At 49.2% G+C, this 17,628-nt stretch overlaps 1 protein-coding gene across 1 annotated transcript; it reads left to right on the top strand.

Annotated features, from left to right (window-relative positions):
- Positions 1–243: 243 nt before the first annotated feature.
- Positions 244–15,589, top strand: LOC148833949 (uncharacterized). Its single transcript, XM_088916146.1, has 3 exons — positions 244–343; positions 2,698–13,581; positions 14,150–15,589. Exons 1-3 carry the CDS (start codon positions 334–336, stop codon positions 15,490–15,492), a joined length of 12,237 nt encoding a protein of 4,078 aa, XP_088772272.1. The 5' UTR covers positions 244–333; the 3' UTR covers positions 15,493–15,589.
- Positions 15,590–17,628: the final 2,039 nt, after the last annotated feature.

Raw genomic sequence — 17,628 nt, 5'->3', positions numbered from 1 at the left:
CCAGGTTCAAATCACAAAATAATGGAGAGCTGAATTGTGGTCCATGGCTGGGAAAATATGTTTCGCCTCACGTGAGCATCCAGCGTCCTCTCAAGACAGTGTGCACCGTGCAGCAGAGTGGGAGGCCTCTCTTCCTCTGCAGGCTGAAACGCCGTCATGTGTTGAAGATGTTCCTGTTCAAGGCTTGCTTGTTTTATTGTGAATGTGAGTGGGAAACCACAACATCCGTGAGTCACTTCAGAAACTGCAGCAGCATCGTGGCTGCTGCTGCTCTCTGTGGACTGCCGGCCCGGTTCTCATCATCAACATCATCATCGTCTCACACGCAGACCTATGGCAACAGGTACGTTGCTCGTTCTATCCATCTTTGTCCCGATTGACGTAGATTAATGGTACAGGACCAGCGGGCTGTAGATCAAGGCAGTGCTTTTACTTTCGCTTTGCGATCAGCAGTTTGCTTCCGTCTCCCCGGATGATCGGGAGGGCCGTCCGTTCCGGTTTCGCAGCCAGAGAATCGAGGCAGAGACGCATAGTAAAAATGCCCTAAAAAAATGTTTTTATTTTTTTTACAACTCGCCCCTTTTGAAACAGGAAGTCCGCATGCCGGCTTCTGCGAGGTTACGACAGGAGGGGAAGTAGGGGGGGGAGGGGGCGGGGAGGGGGTGATGGGGAAATGGTGAGAGCCAAGCTGCAGTTTCTCCGGCAGCTCCCCGTCCTTCGGCTCCGGCAGGGCCCGCGGGCTGAGTTCTGGTCACTGTGTGGGCTGAGGCCGGGCTGTTGGGGCGGCCGGTCACCGTGTGTGTGGGGAGCGATGGCGGCTTTAGGTTCGGGGTTTGGCTGTGAGGAGGACTTGAATTCGTTCAGCAGAGGGTCGGCCCATTCCTCGCTGGCTCTCGAGGGTCAGTGGCAGAGCCTGATTGTCTGGAAGCCGGAAAGCCACACGGATATTGATGGGACAAAACAGGCCCAGGGGTGTAGCCAGGGTGGCAGCTGCTACCCCTAAATATGCCACCTCATATTAGTCGTTACGTACAATCCCATATTGTCTGAAATTTAACAACAAATTTTCTAAGAGTGAAAATAATAATAATGATTATTCCTTACATTTATAGAGCACTTATCCTGACACTCCACTCAGAGCTCTTTGCAGGTCATGGGGATCCCCTCCACCCCCACTAGTGTGTCCCCCCACCTGGATGAAGCTCCAGTCTGTTCACACACAGCAGCTCTCAGTGGGGAGGAGAGCAGAGTGATGAAGCCAGTTCAGAGAGGGGGGTTATTAGGAGGCCATGATGGGTAAAGACCAGGGGGAAATTTGGCCAGGACACCGGGGTGAAACCCCTACTCTTTTCGAGAGACGCCCTGGGATTTTTAATGACCACAGAGAGTCAGGACCTCGGTTTTGTCTCATCTAAAGGACAGCACCTTTTATACAGTAGAGTGTCCCCATCACTACACTGGGGCATGAGAACTCACACAGACCGCAGGGTGAGCGCCCCCTACTGGCCCCACTAACACCTCTCCCAGCAGCAGCCTCAGCTCTCCCAGGAGTCTCCCATCCAGGTACTGGCCAGGCTTACACTGCTGAGCTCCAGTGGGGCTGCCAGCGCTGAGCTGGAGGGTGATACAGCTGCTGGCCAACAGGCCAGGTCTTGGCAAATATGTGGCAATATTTTCCCGTGTGGCTCAGTGACAGTTGTGCGAGACTTTGTAGAAACAAGTCAAAGCACCTGTCCCTTTCCATTTCTACAATAGTGCATGCATATTTTTTATTGCGTGAGCAGGCTTTTAACATTAACAAAATTAACAAAAACTGTCACCAAATAACATTGAGGATTATGTGATATTGAGTATTATGAGTTGTTATTGTACTTTATTCGGTAAAAGCTCTTTAAGATGACAAACCTATCCCTGTGAGAAAGAATAGGGTTTCTTTCCTGACGTCTGTTGTGAGTATAAGTGTGAGATGGGGTGACCAGTGTAACTCGTGCAGAGGAGATTAGCAGAGCACCTGTTACAGAGGGCAAATCATATCGTTTGAAAATACCAGCGCACAGAGCGGCACCGTATCACTTGGGTAAAGGAGATACGCTCTGTGACAGGGAGCCGCAGTGAACGCCGTTTCGAGCCGATGAGTTCCCCAGGTTGACAAGAGACCCCCGGCGTGAGGCCAGCGGGGGCTGACGACGAGGGCATCTCTCTTTAAAAAATGCACTCGGGAGGGGGGTGAGGCGTCCAAAAGACGATGTGGCGCTCAGAGCGAAGGAAAAAGAAAGAATGTTTTAAAAAATCAGAAACAACGTTCTGTGAAATGAGGGGGGGGGGAGAATGATGCTCTTTGGGGAGAAAGGGGCCTGGGCTGTACAGCTCTTGGCCAACGTGCCGTGCAGCCCGGTGAGGAATTCTTACAACTGAGCTGAAGTCGTACTTTCACACGGCTGTAGACGGGCTAACAGCAGAGCTTTAGGGAAATGATAAATTCATGGAGCTCCACTGTGCCCCGACTCCTATATCCTATATACTGTACATCTGTGTGTGACTGATGGATTACTGTGTACTGACACAGATTCTAAAATGGGTCGGGAAAGATCCTGACATCCTGACATCGGGATGATTATTGGCTTATTGGGCCTCCGAAAATAGAAAATCCTTTGTGGATCGACTGACCCGCCATAATTTCCCCTTTTTTCCCCCTAGATCCGGGACCAAGGCGGGCGGGGAGAGAGGGCAGCGAAGCCGTAGCTCCCCCGCTGGGCCAGCGCAGCCCCTCCGGCCTGAGGGTGATGCTGATGGGGAGGGCGGGGGCCGGGAAGACCGCCGCTGCCAACACCATCCTGGGAAAGGTGGAGACGTCGTCCGAGGACGGCCGGTCCCAGGTTACCCAGGGCTGCGTGAAGAGGATCGGGACCGTGGCCGGGAGGAGGATCGTGCTGATCGACAGCCCCGATTTGCTCGGCTCTGAGACCTGGCCAAAGGAGACCTGCAGCGAGATCCGGATGTGCATGCTGCAGCCCAATCTGGGGCCCCATGTCTTCCTCCTGGTGCTGCAGATCGGGGATTTCAGAGCCGGAGAGGAGGAGGCCCTCCAGATCATGAAAGACATCTTCGGCGAGACTTGCCGGAACTACACGCTCGTCCTCTTCACCCACGGGGACCGGCTCGGGGAGGAGACCATCGAGCGGTACCTCAGGGGGCAGCCCGGGGGCTTGCAAAAGCTCCTGCATCAGTGCGGTAGGCGGTACCACGTCTTCAATAACGAGGACATGGGGAACCGCCGACAGGTGGAGGACCTGCTGGGGAAAATCGACGAGATGTGGAGGAGGAGCTCTCGGCACGGACAGGACTCGGAGGAGAGGCTCGCAGACAAAGCGCAGGAGACAGCCGTGGAAGTGAGCACTCCGGTGTCGCGGCCCAGCTCTCTGCCCAGGAGGGCGGTGGGAAAACGGGGCAGTAGGTTGGAGTCGATAAAGAGAGGGTTTGACTTCAGCAGAGGGAGGATCCAGAGAGAAGTAAAGGGAAAGCCGCAGGGCCGGGAGGAGGAAGTGAGGCCGAAGCGTGCCGAGGGCTCTCGGGAAGAAGAGACGGAGATGGCTGGTGGCCGCGAGGAACCGCAGAGCCGGGACGAGCTGGAAAACGAGCCGGGAGGATCCCCGAGGTTGGACCGGCAAGGGGAACAGGCGGAGGGAGGGGGGAGACCGGGAAAAAACGGGGAGAGCGAGGCGAGAACATTGATCCCACAGTGGAGCAGGAAATGGGATAGAGGGATCGTCACAGAGGAGAAGGAGAAGGACAGAGAAGGCAAGGCAGGAGAAGACAAGGAGACACTAGCCAAGATGCAGGGGGCAGAGGTGAGGGAGAACACTGAAAGGAAAATGTGGGTGGACACTCCACAACACACCGAGGAAAGAATAAAACTGGGAGCTGGGATGGAACCAATATGGAACACAACAAGACAGGAGACACAACCGTCATGTGAAGACCTGAAGAGGGAAATGGAGCTCAGAGTGAAAGAAGAACTAAGGGCTCAGCATGAAGAAGAGTTCAGAAAGAAAAAGAGAGAACTGAGGGAGCAATATGAGGACAGGCAGAAGAGGAGAGAGACAGAGCTGAGGGAGCAGTATGAAGAGAGAGAGAAGAGGAGAGAGACAGAGCTGAGAGAGGAGCAGAGGAGAGGAGCAGAGAGATACGAGGACGAACAGGCTCAGAGAGAGAGGGAGCTCACAGAGGGATTTCTGAAAGAGATGGAGGAATGGAGACAGAAATATGAAGAACTGCAGAGGGAAATGCAGGCAGAGAAAGAGCAGTCAGCACAAGAGCTTGACAGGAGAGCAGAGCAAATCGAGAAGATGACCGAGAGTTTAGCTGAAGAGAAAAGAAGGACAGACAGACACCAGGAGGAACAGGCTCAGAGAGAGAGAGAGCTCACAGAGGGATTTCTGAAAGGGACTGAGGAATGGAGGCAGAAGTGTGAAGACCTGCAGAGGGAAATGGAGGAGATGAAAGAGAGAACCAAAGAAGAACAGCTCAGAATAGAAGAACTAAGGGCTCAGTATGAAGAGGAGATTATCAGGAGAGAGACTGAGCTGAGAGAGCAATATGAAGAGAGAGAGAGGAGGAGAGAAATGGAGATGAATCCTAAACTGGGAGAAACGGAGAAGGAAGGAGCAGCGGTCAGGGACCAGCGGGAAGGTCATCTGCAGGAGAAAGAGAGAGACATCAGGGAGGAAGATAGCAAGCAAATAGAGGAACTGAAACTCATGAAGTATGAGCTGCAGAGAAAGATGGAGACAGGGAGGCAGAGGGCTGTGGAGGAACTGGACAGCATAGCAGAGGGAACTCAGTCCAAGTCCAGAAAGGACAGTCCTACACAAGGCGAAGAGCTGGACCTGCAGGGTGAAGAGGAGCTCAGCCCAGGAGAGATACAGGGGGACAGGGAGAGAGAGGAGAGTGGAGGAGAGAAAGAACTGGAACGACAGCTGGAAGCAATGAGGAGAGATTGGAAAGACCTGGAGCAGAGACACGGAGAATTCCAGAGAAGAGAAAAACTCCTGGAGAAGAGTCTGGAAGAGAAGGTCAGGAAAGTTGATACAATGAAGCCATTGGATCAGGTCAAAGAGAAAGAACTCGAAGAGGAGAGGACAACATGGGCAGAGGAAGTCTTTAATAGAGCAAAAGAGCTGAAAGAGTTGTGGGAAGAATTATACAAAGTGAAAGAACGAGAGACGGAAGAAAAACAAAGGGAGAGAGAGAAAGCTTTACTGGAAAAGCAAAACACAGAACAGGAGAAGATGAAGGAGCAGCACAAAAACGAGCTGGAGGAGATGCAAAGGAAAGTGGAGGAAGAGACGTCCAGGGCAATTGAGAAAATGACACACACTTTAGAAGCAGGTGTTAAAAGAGAGAGAGACCTGAGTGAAGCCCTAGCCGAGCTGATGAAGGAATCAGAGGACATGAGGCGGAAATTTGAAGCAGAGGAATGTCAGAGGACAAATGAAGGGGAAGAGATGTCAGCAGGGCAGAGAAGGACAGAGAAGGAGCTCCAGGAATATCTGCGGAAGGAGGTGGAGGAGTTGACCAGGAAGCACGCAGAAGAACTCGAGAGAGTGAGACTGAGGTGTGAGGAGGAGCATAGAGACAGAGCAGAGACACTGAGGCTTCAGCACCAGCAGGAGAGCAGCAGGCGAGAGGCAGAACTGAGGGAGCAATACGAAGAGAGAGAGCTGAGAGAGGAGCACAGGAAAGGAGCAGAGAGACACCAGGAGGAGCAGGCTCAGAGAGAGAGGGAGCTCACAGAAGGATTTCTGAAAGAAATGAAGGAATGGAGACAGAAATATGAAGACCTGCAGAGGGAAATGAAGGCAGAGAAAGAGAAGTCAGCACAAGAGCTTGACAGGAGAGCAGAACAAATCGAGAAGATGACCGAGAGCTTAGCTGAAATGAAAAGGACAGAGAAGGAACTCAGGGAGGAGCTCCAGAGGCAAATGGGTGAAATAACTCAGAAACATGAGGAGGAAATGGAAGAGTTAAGACAGAGATATGAGAGGGAGAAGGAGAAGGAAACAGAGCACCTGAGAGAGACAATATCACAGGAGCAGTGCAGACTGGAACAAGAATTAAGAGTCAAGTATGAAGAAGAGATTGGCAGGAGAGAGACAGAGGTGAGAGAGGAGCAGAGGAGAGGAGCAGAGAGACACCAGGAGGAGCAGGCACAGAGAGAGAGGGAGATTAAAGAGGGATTTCTGAAAGAAATGGAGGAATGGAGACAGAAATATGAAGACCTGAAGAGGGAAATGAAAGAGATAACCAAAAAGGAACAGCACAGAATAGAAGAACTAAGGGCTCAGTATGAGGAGGAGATTATCAGGAGAGAGACTGAGCTGAGAGAGCAATATGAAGAGAGAGAGAAGAGGAGCGAGACAGAGGTGAGAGAGCAGCAGAGGAGAGGAGCAGAGAGACGCCAGGAGGAACAGGCTCAGAGAGAGAGAGAGCTCACAGAGGGATTTCTGAAAGAAATGGAGGAATTGAGACAGAAATATGAAGACCTGCAGAGGGAAATGAAGGCAGAGAAAGAGCAGTCAGCACAAGAGCTTGACAGGAGAGCAGAACAAATCGAGATGATGACCGAGAGCTTAGCTGAAATGAAAAGGACAGAGAAGGAACTCAGGGAGGATTTCCAGGGGCAAATGGGTGAAATAACTCAGAAACATGAGCAAGAAATGGAAGAGTTAAGACAGAGATATGAGAGGGAGAAGGAGAGGGAAACAGAGCCCCTGAGAGAGACAATATCACAGGAGCAGTGCAGACTGGAACAAGAGCTAAGAATCAAGTATGAAGAAGAGATTAGTAGAAGAGAGAGAGAACTGAGAGAGCAATATGAAGAGAGAGAGAAGAGGAGAGAGACAGAGATGAGACAGGAACAGAGACAGAGGGAGCTCACAGAGGGATTTCCGAAAGAAATGGAGGAATGGAGACAGAAATATGAAGACCTGCAGAAGGAAATGCAGGCAGAGAAAGAGCAGTCAGCACAAGAGCTTGACAGGAGAGCAGAACAAATCAAGAAGATGACCGAGAGCTTAGGTGAAATGAAAAGGACAGAGAAGGAACTCAGGGAGGAGCTCCTGGGGGAAATGGGTGAAATAACTCAGAAACATGAGCAGGAAATGGAAGAGTTAAGACAGAGATATGAGAGGGAGAAGGAGAGCGAAACAGAGCACCTGAGAGAGACAATATCACAGGAGCAGTGCAGACTGGAACAAGAGCTAAGAGTCAAGTATGAAGAAGAGATTGGCAGGAGAGAGACAGAGATGAGAGAGGAGCAGAGGAGAGGAGCAGAGAGACACCAGGAGGAACAGGCTCAGAGAGAGAGGGAGCTCACAGAGGGATTTCTGAAAGAGATGGAGGAATGGAGACAGAAATATGAAGACCTGCAGAGGGAAATGGAGGAGATGAAAGAGAGAACCAAAGAGGAACAGTCCAGAATAGAAGTACTAAGGGCTCAGTATGAAGAGGAGATTATCAGGAAAGAGACTGAGCTGAGAGAGCAATATGAAGAGAGAGAGAAGAGGACAGAGACAGAGGTGAGAGAGGAGCAGAGGAGAGGAGCAGAGAGACACCAGGAGGAAAAGGCTCAGAGAGAAAGGGAGCTCACAGAGGGATTTCTGAAAGAGATTGAGGAATGGAGACAGAAATATGAAGACCTGCAGAGGGAAATTGAGGCAGAGAAAGAACATTCAGCACAAGAGCTTAACAGAAGAGCAGGAGAAATAGAGAAGATGACCAAGAGTTTAGTTGAAGAGCAACTGACAGTGAGACACCGGGAGGAACAGGCTCAGAGAGAGAGGGAGCTCACAGAGGGATTTCTGAAAAAGATGGAGGAATGGAGACAGAAATATGAAGACCTGCAGAGGGAAATGCAGGCAGGGAAAGAGCAGTCAGCACAAGAGCTTGACAGGAGAGCAGAACAAATCGAGATGATGACAGAGAGTTTAGCTGAAATGAAAAGGACAGAGAAGGAACTCAGGGAGGATTTCCAGGGGCAAATGGGTGAAATAACTCGGAAACATGAGCAAGAAATGGAAGAGTTAAGACAGAGATATGAGAGGGAGAAGGAGAGGGAAACAGAGCCCCTGAGAGAGACAATATCACAGGAGCAGTGCAGACTGGAACAAGAGCTAAGAGTCAAGTATGAAGAAGAGATTAGTAGAAGAGAGAGAGAACTGAGAGAGCAATATGAAGAGAGAGAGAAGAGGAGAGAGACAGAGATGAGACAGGAACAGAGACAGAGGGAGCTCACAGAGGGATTTCCGAAAGAAATGGAGGAATGGAGACAGAAATATGAAGACCTGCAGAAGGAAATCCAGGCAGAGAAAGAGCAGTCAGCACAAGAGCTTGACAGGAGAGCAGAACAAATCAAGAAGATGACCGAGAGCTTAGGTGAAATGAAAAGGACAGAGAAGGAACTCAGGGAAGATTTCCAGGGGCAAATGGGTGAAATAACTCAGAAACATGAGGAGGAAATGGAAGAGTTAAGACAGAGATATGAGAGGGAGAAGGAGAGGGAAACAGAGCACCTGAGAGACACAATATCACAGGAGCAGTGCAGACTGGAACAGGAGCTAAGAGTCAAGTATGAAAAAGAGATTGGCAGGAGAGAGACAGAGATGAGAGAAGATCAGGGGAGAGGAGCAGAGAGACACCAGGAGGAGCAGGCTCAGAGAGAGAGGGAGCTCACAGAGGGATTTCTGAAAGAAATGGAGGAATGGAGACAGAAATATGAAGACCTGCAGAGGGAAATGGAGGAGATGAAAGAGAGAACCAAAGAGGGACAGCCCAGAATAGAAGTACTAAGGGCTCAGTATGAAGAGGAGATTATCAGGAAAGAGACTGAGCTGAGAGAGCAATATGAAGAGAGAGAGAAGAGGACAGAGACAGAGGTGAGAGAGGAGCAGAGGAGAGGAGCAGAGAGACACCAGGAGGAACAGGCTCAGAGAGGAAGGGAGCTCACAGAGGGATTTCTGAAAGAGATTGAGGAATGGAGACAGAAATATGAAGACCTGCAGAGGGAAATTGAGGCAGAGAAAGAACATTCAGCACAAGAGCTTAACAGAAGAGCAGGAGAAATAGAGAAGATGACCAAGAGTTTAGTTGAAGAGCAACTGACAGTGAGACACCGGGAGGAACAGGCTCAGAGAGAGAGGGAGCTCACAGAGGGATTTCTGAAAAAGATGGAGGAATGGAGACAGAAATATGAAGACCTGCAGAGGGAAATGCAGGCAGGGAAAGAGCAGTCAGCACAAGAGCTTGACAGGAGAGCAGAACAAATCGAGATGATGACAGAGAGTTTAGCTGAAATGAAAAGGACAGAGAAGGAACTCAGGGAGGATTTCCAGGGGCAAATGGGTGAAATAACTCAGAAACATGAGCAAGAAATGGAAGAGTTAAGACAGAGATATGAGAGGGAGAAGGAGAGGGAAACAGAGCCCCTGAGAGAGACAATATCACAGGAGCAGTGCAGACTGGAACAAGAGCTAAGAGTCAAGTATGAAGAAGAGATTAGTAGAAGAGAGAGAGAACTGAGAGAGCAATATGAAGAGAGAGAGAAGAGGAGAGAGACAGAGATGAGACAGGAACAGAGACAGAGGGAGCTCACAGAGGGATTTCCGAAAGAAATGGAGGAATGGAGACAGAAATATGAAGACCTGCAGAGGGAAATGCAGGCAGGGAAAGAGCAGTCAGCACAAGAGCTTGACAGGAGAGCAGAACAAATCAAGAAGATGACCGAGAGCTTAGGTGAAATGAAAAGGACAGAGAAGGAACTCAGGGAGGAGCTCCTGGGGGAAATGGGTGAAATAACTCAGAAACATGAGCAAGAAATGGAAGAGTTAAGACAGAGATATGAGAGGGAGAAGGAGAGGGAAACAGAGCCCCTGAGAGAGACAATATCACAGGAGCAGTGCAGACTGGAACAAGAGCTAAGAGTCAAGTATGAAGAAGAGATTGGCAGGAGAGAGACAGAGATGAGAGAGGAGCAGAGGAGAGGAGCAGAGAGACACCAGGAGGAACAGGCTCAGAGAGAGAGGGAGCTCACAGAGGGATTTCTGAAAAAGATGGAGGAATGGAGACAGAAATATGAAGACCTGCAGAGGGAAATGCAGGCAGGGAAAGAACAGTCAGCACAAGAGCTTGACAGGAGAGCAGAACAAATTGAGATGATGACAGAGAGTTTAGCTGAAATGAAAAGGAAAGAGAAGGAACTCAGGGAGGATTTCCAGGGGCAAATGGGTGAAATAACTCAGAAACATGAGCAAGAAATGGAAGAGTTAAGACAGAGATATGAGAGGGAGAAGGAGAGGGAAACAGAGCCCCTGAGAGAGACAATATCACAGGAGCAGTGCAGACTGGAACAAGAGCTAAGAGTCAAGTATGAAAAAGAGATTGGCAGGAGAGAGACAGAGATGAGAGAGGAGCAGAGGAGAGGAGCAGAGAGACACCAGGAGGAACAGGCTCAGAGAGAGAGGGAGCTCACAGAGGGATTTCTGAAAGAGATGGAGGAATGGAGACAGAAATATGAAGACCTGCAGAGGGAAATGCAGGCAGGGAAAGAGCAGTCAGCACAAGAGCTTGACAGGAGAGCAGAACAAATTGAGATGATGACAGTGAGTTTAGCTGAAATAAAGAGGACAGAGAAGGAACTCAGGGAGGATTTCCAGGGGCAAATGGGTGAAATAACTCAGAAATATGAGGAGGAAATGGAAGAGTTAAGACAGCGATATGAGAGGGAGAAGGAGAGGGAAACAGAGCACCTGAGAGACACAATATCACAGGAGCAGTGCAGACTGGAACCAGACCTAAGAGTCAAGTATGAAGAAGAGATTGGCAGGAGAGAGACAGAGGTGAGAGAGGAGCAGAGGAGAGGAGCAGAGAGACACCAGGAGGAGCAGGCTCCGAGAGAGAGGGAGCTCACAGAGGGATTTCTGAAAGAGATGGAGGAATGGAAACAGAAATATGAAGGCCTGCAGAGGGAAATGGAGGAGATGAAAACAAGATCTACAGAGGTACAAAACAGGATGGAAGAAGAGGTGAGAGTCCACTATGTAGAGCAGTTGAGCAGCAGAGAGAAAGAACTGAGGGAGCAACATCAACGGGGGGAGAAGAGGAGAGAAATGGAGATGAATCCTAAACTGGGAGAAACAGAGAAGTGTGAAGCAGCGATCAGGGACCAGCTGGAAGATCAACTGCAGGAGAAAGAGTCCAAGTCCAGAAAGGACAGTCCTACACAAGGCGAAGAGCTGGACCTGCAGGGTGAAGAGGAGCTCAGCCCAGGAGAGATACAGGGGGACAGGCAGAGAGAGGAGGAGTGCGGAGGAGAGAAGGAACTGGAACGACAGCTGGAAGCGATGAGGAGAGATTGGAAAGACCTGGAGCAGAAACATGGAGAGCTCCAGAGCAGAGAAAAGCTCCTGGAGAAGAGACTGGAAGATAAGGTCAGGGAATTAGATGCACTAAAAAAGGAATGTGAAGGAAAGAAGGACCAAAAGCTCGAGAAGGCAAAACAGTCATTAGCAGAGGAGAAGATTAAAATTGAGAGAGTCCTCAGCGAGCAGTTCCAGCAGGAGATGGAGGAGTTGAAGCAGAAACACCAGAAAGAAATGGGGAGACTCCAAAGCACTCTGTACGAGCTCCTCAAATCCAAAACTGCACAAGAGGAACTGAGGACGAGCATTAAAGAACAGCAGATCGTCCTGATAAGAAAGGAAGACAAACTGAGGAGTCTGAGAAATACATTAGACCACAGGTATCGTGTCGAAGAGGAGAAGGTGGAGCAGAAATACCACAGAAGGGTCGCAGAGCTCAGAAAGACTTTTGAGTGTGGGGTTCCCGGGAAAACAGATCAGCCGAGGAAGACAAGGGGAAGCGGGAATGGAGCAGAGCCGGAAGGAAGACGCCGCCAGCTTGTAGAGTTTGCAGAGCCTGGTGCCGAGTCGGAGAAGCCTTGCGCCGAGAGTCTGACCCAGGAAGCAGGGGTACATGAGCGGCATGGTCACGAGGAAGAAGCGCTCAGGAGAGAATATGAGACGGAGCTGCAGCAGCTGAAACAGAAAGCCGAGGAGGCCAAGAACGAAGTCCGGATGTTGCACAAGGAGATCGAGCTCGAGCGGGCCCGAGTGGAACGCCTCCAGGACAAGTATCAGAAGCAGTGTGAAGAAGCCAAGAAAGCCCGAATTAAGTATGAGGCAAGTTATCGGCAAGCGTGCGACCGAGTGAAAGGCATCGAAAATAAATATAAAGAAATGCGGGAGGAAAAGGAGGAGGTTTTGAGGAAGCTACAGAAGAAAGCGAAGGAGACGGAAAGTAAGGACCTGTGTGAGGACGATGAAAAGTGCAAGCAGGAAACAACAGCCACGGAAGACACTTTAGCAGAGGAGAGGAGCAGGATAGAGAGAGTCCTGAGAGAGGAGCTACTGCAGGAGATGGAGGAGTTGACCCAGAAACACGCAGAGGAGATGGAAAGGCAGAGAAGGGAGGTGAAGCTGAGGTGTGAGGAGGAGCACAGAGACAGAGCAGAGACACTGAGGCTTCAGCACCAGCAGGAGAGCAGCAGAAGAGAGACAGAGCCGAGAGAGCAATATGAAGAGAGAGAGAAAAGGAGAGAGACAGAGCTGAAGACAAAACTGGAAGAAGCAGAGAGGGAAAGAGATGCAATCAGGGCCAGGTGTGACGAGGAACTGCATGAGAAAGACAGAGAGCTCAGGGAAGTACTGAAGGAATTAAAGCAGAAATACAAGGAGCTGCAGCGAGCTTCCCAGCACAGTGAGAACGAGGACAGAGGAGATGTTGAAGAGCTTATTCCAAACCAAAGCTCACTGACATTGGAGAAGCTCACCAACATTGAAAACGTGTGTGTAGCTCTTCAACGGGACTGCGAGTGTCAGACTATGGCACTGGCTGATAAGGAAAACCGTCTGCTCTTCTTACAAAGCAAATTCTTAAACTTACGGCAGCAGCAACAAGCGGAAATGGAGAACGCTAAAGAGAAATATGACAGCAAATGTCGAGGGAAAGTAGCGGAGCTCAGGAAGAGGTTCGAGGAGGACCCCACAAAGAGGAAAGCCGTGCATCGTGATGAAGAGGAGAACGAGGAACGAGAAAGGCTTGAAGGGCTTTGCAGAGACATTAGGAGGTCGTACGAGGAGAAGCTGAAGAGAAAAGTGAAGGAGCTGGAGGAGAGGTACAAGGAGGAAGAGAGCAAGGTCACGCAGGAAATGGAGACGCTCAAAGGGGAAATTGCCTCTGAACGCCGGAAAAAACAAATCATCCAGGAGAAGTATGAAGCGAAGTGCCAGGAACTCAAGAAGGCCAGAATGGACTATGATGCAAATTACAGAGAAGCCGTTGGCAGAGCAGATGACATCAAGAAGAACTGGGAAGAAAAACTAGCAGTGGTGGAGGAGGAGCTTCGCCAACGTACTGAGCAGCTGAAGGATCTGAAGGGCGAGGTGAAGTTGAAGAGGGAGAGGGGCGCAGAACGGGGGAGAAGTGCTTCCCAGAAAGGAGACAGGACTGACAAAGGCCCTCCCCCAGGTAAGTTCAGAGAGAAATTCGATTCCGGTCCATTTCCTAATCTTGCCAAGCTTCTCTTCCCACCACCCTGTTTCACACTGCCGTTCAAGGAGGTGTGATAGTACTCTATATAGTATATAGTGTGTGCATTACAATAATAATAATAATTCCTTACGCTTATATAGCGCAATTCTGGACACTCCACTCAGAGCTCTTTACAGGTAATGGGGATCCTCTCCACCCCCACCAGTGTGTCCCCAGCAGGTCAAGTAGCTATGAAAAGACACAAAGCCCCTATTCGCACCACTTGAAAGCTTGGCTTGTTCCCATTTAATTGGGTGAGTAAAGGGCAAGGCATTTCGGGAATATCATCTGGCAGGAAAAAGACATTTTAAATTAATTGTATTTTAGTACAGATTTTGTTGCCAAGTTCTACCAAGTGTTAAAGCTTCAAGGAAAATTCCTAAAAGAAGGAAAGATTTCTGTTAGCCTAAAATCTAACACTCTTTTTTTTCAAATCTGGTACACAAACAAACCTGTCAGACAGAGCGATCCATTTAATCCTGATTGATTATTTTGTCTGACGCAGGGCTGTCTGCGAGAGGCCCAGCTGATCCTTTGGCTGCTGGGGTGTCCGAGCTGAGGCTGGTGCTGCTGGGGAGGACTGGAGCTGGGAAGAGTGCCACAGGGAATCTCATCTTAGGAGGAAGAGAGTTCCATTCGGAAGTCGAGGGTTCGGCTGTGACCAAAGAGAGTGAGAAGAGGAGAGGGGAAGTGGCCGGGAGGCAGGTGGCAGTAGTGGACACTCCGGATTGGTTCCACAGTAGTTTTCCGAAGAAAGACACTGAGCTGGACATCAGGCGATGTCTTAGCCTGACCTCTCCGGGGCCTCACGCTTTTCTGCTGCTGGTCCCCATCGGGAAGAATCCAAATGTCCAGAGATTAGCAGAGTCGCTGAGCTTTTTTGGGGAGATGGCCGAAAGTCACGCAATGATTCTGTTCACACGTGGGGAGGAACTGAAAGGCAAGACGCCCGAGGAGTTCGTTCGACAAGGCGGCAGGGACCTCCGACGACTCGTGCAAAAGTGCGGACACAGGTGGCACGTTCTCCGTGCCGGCAAAACAGCCAACTGTGTCCAAGTCACGGGGCTCCTGGAGAAAATCGAGGAAATGCTGCAGGAAAGCCAGGGCAGTTTCTACAGCAATCTGAGGTACTGGGAGGTGGAAGAGAGCATCAGGGCCAGACAGAGGCAAATCATGAAGGAGAGATACGAGAGGGACCTGAACAGGAAGCAGGTGGAGCTGAAGGAGAAGTACCAGAGGGAGTACGAGGAGTGGGTGGAGGAAAACCTGAGGATCGATGAGAACGAGATGGAGAATCGAGAAGCATGGATTACAGAGCTGCAGGAAACAATTAAGGAAGAGAGGGACAGGAAGAGGATGGGAGCTTTGATGAGGGAACTCAGGCAATGCTGGGAGGAGGGGCAAAGGAGAGAGTACGAGGAAACCAGTCACTTGCAGCAGCTGGAAGTAATGCACCGGAAGGAGAGTTTGGGGAGATCCGGGATCAGTCTGCTGTGGACGGATTGGCGCAGACCCTACGAATTTAGGATAGGGAGTCAAGATGTTTGGGGAAGGGGACCGGAATGTGCGAGGAATGAGGAGATTTCCCAGGGGAGGAGGTGCTGGAGGAAGCGGGAGGAAAGCTACAGAAAACGCTGTGAGGACCGCTTCCGGGAAGAGATGGAAGAAGGTGTTCGGACTGAAAAGGAAAAGGCGAGGGAAGAGGCGGAAAGGTGCCACGATCTTCCGATCTTCCGGGAGCCGAGCAACACAACCAACAGCACCCAGGCTTCCAGAAAGATCGGAGTCCCAGATTACAGCTGGAAGATTGAACCACACATGAAGCTAAGAGAGCAGGAACCCTGGTAGAAAGTCATGAAAAGCTTGAGGACATTAAAAGGTTTACAAACTGAAGGAACGCTTATCATCTTGCCAGTGTCCATTAATCCCAGACCTCACCCAGCTGGTTCCTGAATGTACCCCAGGGGAGCCACCTTCCACAAAGGGGATTCATCACATGATGACTGGACAAAGTAAAAAGCCGATTGATCCGATTTCTAAGTGAGTGGAACACAGACATTGATTGATAAGGGACCTGAAATCATCGAACAGCTCCATACAAAGGGGTAGGGTGGGACAAGGAAGGAACAAGACAAGGGTGGTGCCAAGTGAGGATCCCTGAGGTCCGTTCCGATTCCCAGGAGGATCTATAAGAAACACAAGATATTTTGGGATGAGAAGATGATCTCCAGCCAGGCAACATTGTGCAGAATATTTAACATCTCCCAACACTTCTAGACCCTAAGTTTTAGATTTTCAAGCTTCAGGAACTTCCAGATAGCCATTTATGATCATTTACAGTGGGATAAATTGTTTACAGTGGAAATGACGGGACTTGATTGAATTTGTCAGTTTTTGCTGCTGTTCTTTAGATACATTCTTTCTAATGATTTGTCTGCTTGATCTTAAACTCAAGAGAAGGTGCTTAGCAAAGCTAACAATGGATGAAAAATGTTATATCAATATTCGTATTTAATATCAATATCCATTTATAAGTAGTTCACGTGGGTAGCTGCATCAGCATTTGCAGTCTGCAATGTTTCGGCTGTGAAGCCTTCTTCAGGTGTGGAAGAAGGCTTCATAGCCAAAATGTTGTGTTTTCTCTCTTCTCTTTGCAGCATGGAAGAAACCTATTACTAGTTCCTATCCATTTATAATATTGTTTGTTAGAATTTTTTTCTAACAAGTTTTTGAAAAAAATTATCTTTGTTGAAGTGTTTTCTAGCACATAAAAATAAATTTGATATGCGAAAGATCCATCTGTTTTTTGCATGATTTTTAAAAACATGGCCTGTAAGACTATCTATAAGGAGAATGATTTGTTTGATATAATTTAAGGTAATAGGTGAGTTAAAGCTCATTTGGTTTCAGTGACAGGCAGATAATGGGCTCAGGTGATTAAAGTGTTGCCAACCTTAATTGTAGCTCAAACAAATGTCACAGTGAAAACTCATTTTCTTCCCTTTCATCTTTTCCTTCTCCTCCTTTCTTCTTCTCCACCTCCTCCATTTTCTTCCTTCTCCAGCCTCTTCATCACCTCCTTAGTCATCTCCTCCTTCTTCTTCTTCAACATCTTTTTGTTGGCTGTGGTGCAAGAGCTCACCGTCATGCTGGCAAGCAGAGAGGAACAGCACCTCCTGCCCTCCTTGACATGCATATAGAGAAAGGATGGAGGACGTGTTTGATAGGTTGGAAGGTTATTTGTGCCCACCTCAGAATCCCACAGAAACACCGCTGGAATTATCTGGAACAGCGAATCAGGAGGAGACTGTTCCCTTTGTCCTGGAGATTCCAATTTAGGAAAAAAGGGATTGGAGGGGCTAGGAGTGCGGTGGTGCTGTGGCTAAGGATTTGAGGCTGTGGCTGGAAGGTTGCCAGTTCGTATCCCATGCCTAGCAGAGCAATCCTACTCCGTTGACCCCCTGAGCAAGGGCCTTCACCCCAGCTGCTCCAGGGGTGCTGTATAAATGGCTGACCCTGCGCTTTGACCCCTGCTTCTCAGAACACTGATAAATAGTTTCAAAAACAGTTTCTTCCCCCAAGCACCATAAACATCTTAAATTAGCACCCACACTTTAAGGTACTGCACTGTTTGCACTACAGTATGTCCTGTCTTGGCTGTAGACAATGTAAGATCTATTGTCTAAATTTATTGTCCATGTCTGTTTGTCATTTGTGCCTGTTTTTATTTCCTCTCATGTTACTGGGTACAGCTGAATGATCAAGCATTCCAATACACTTGGTATATATGTCAAATAAAGAAATCTTGAATCTTGAATCTTGATAACCAATTTAATGTCTAATCAAGCTGTGGTTTCCAAATCTGAACAAGGTGCTGAAACTGAACTGTGCCTCTAAATCCTAAAGGAACCCAACAGTCCTATAGGACTATCAGGGATGCCCTCTCCTGGAATTCAGCGGTATGGAGATTCAGTGCAAGACAAA

This window comes from Atractosteus spatula, chromosome 5, assembly GCF_055471065.1.
Source record: "Atractosteus spatula isolate fAtrSpa1 chromosome 5, fAtrSpa1.hap1, whole genome shotgun sequence".
In the NCBI taxonomy this organism is placed as follows: Eukaryota; Metazoa; Chordata; class Actinopteri; order Semionotiformes; family Lepisosteidae; genus Atractosteus; species Atractosteus spatula.
This window is presented reverse-complemented; position numbering and strand designations above follow the sequence as displayed.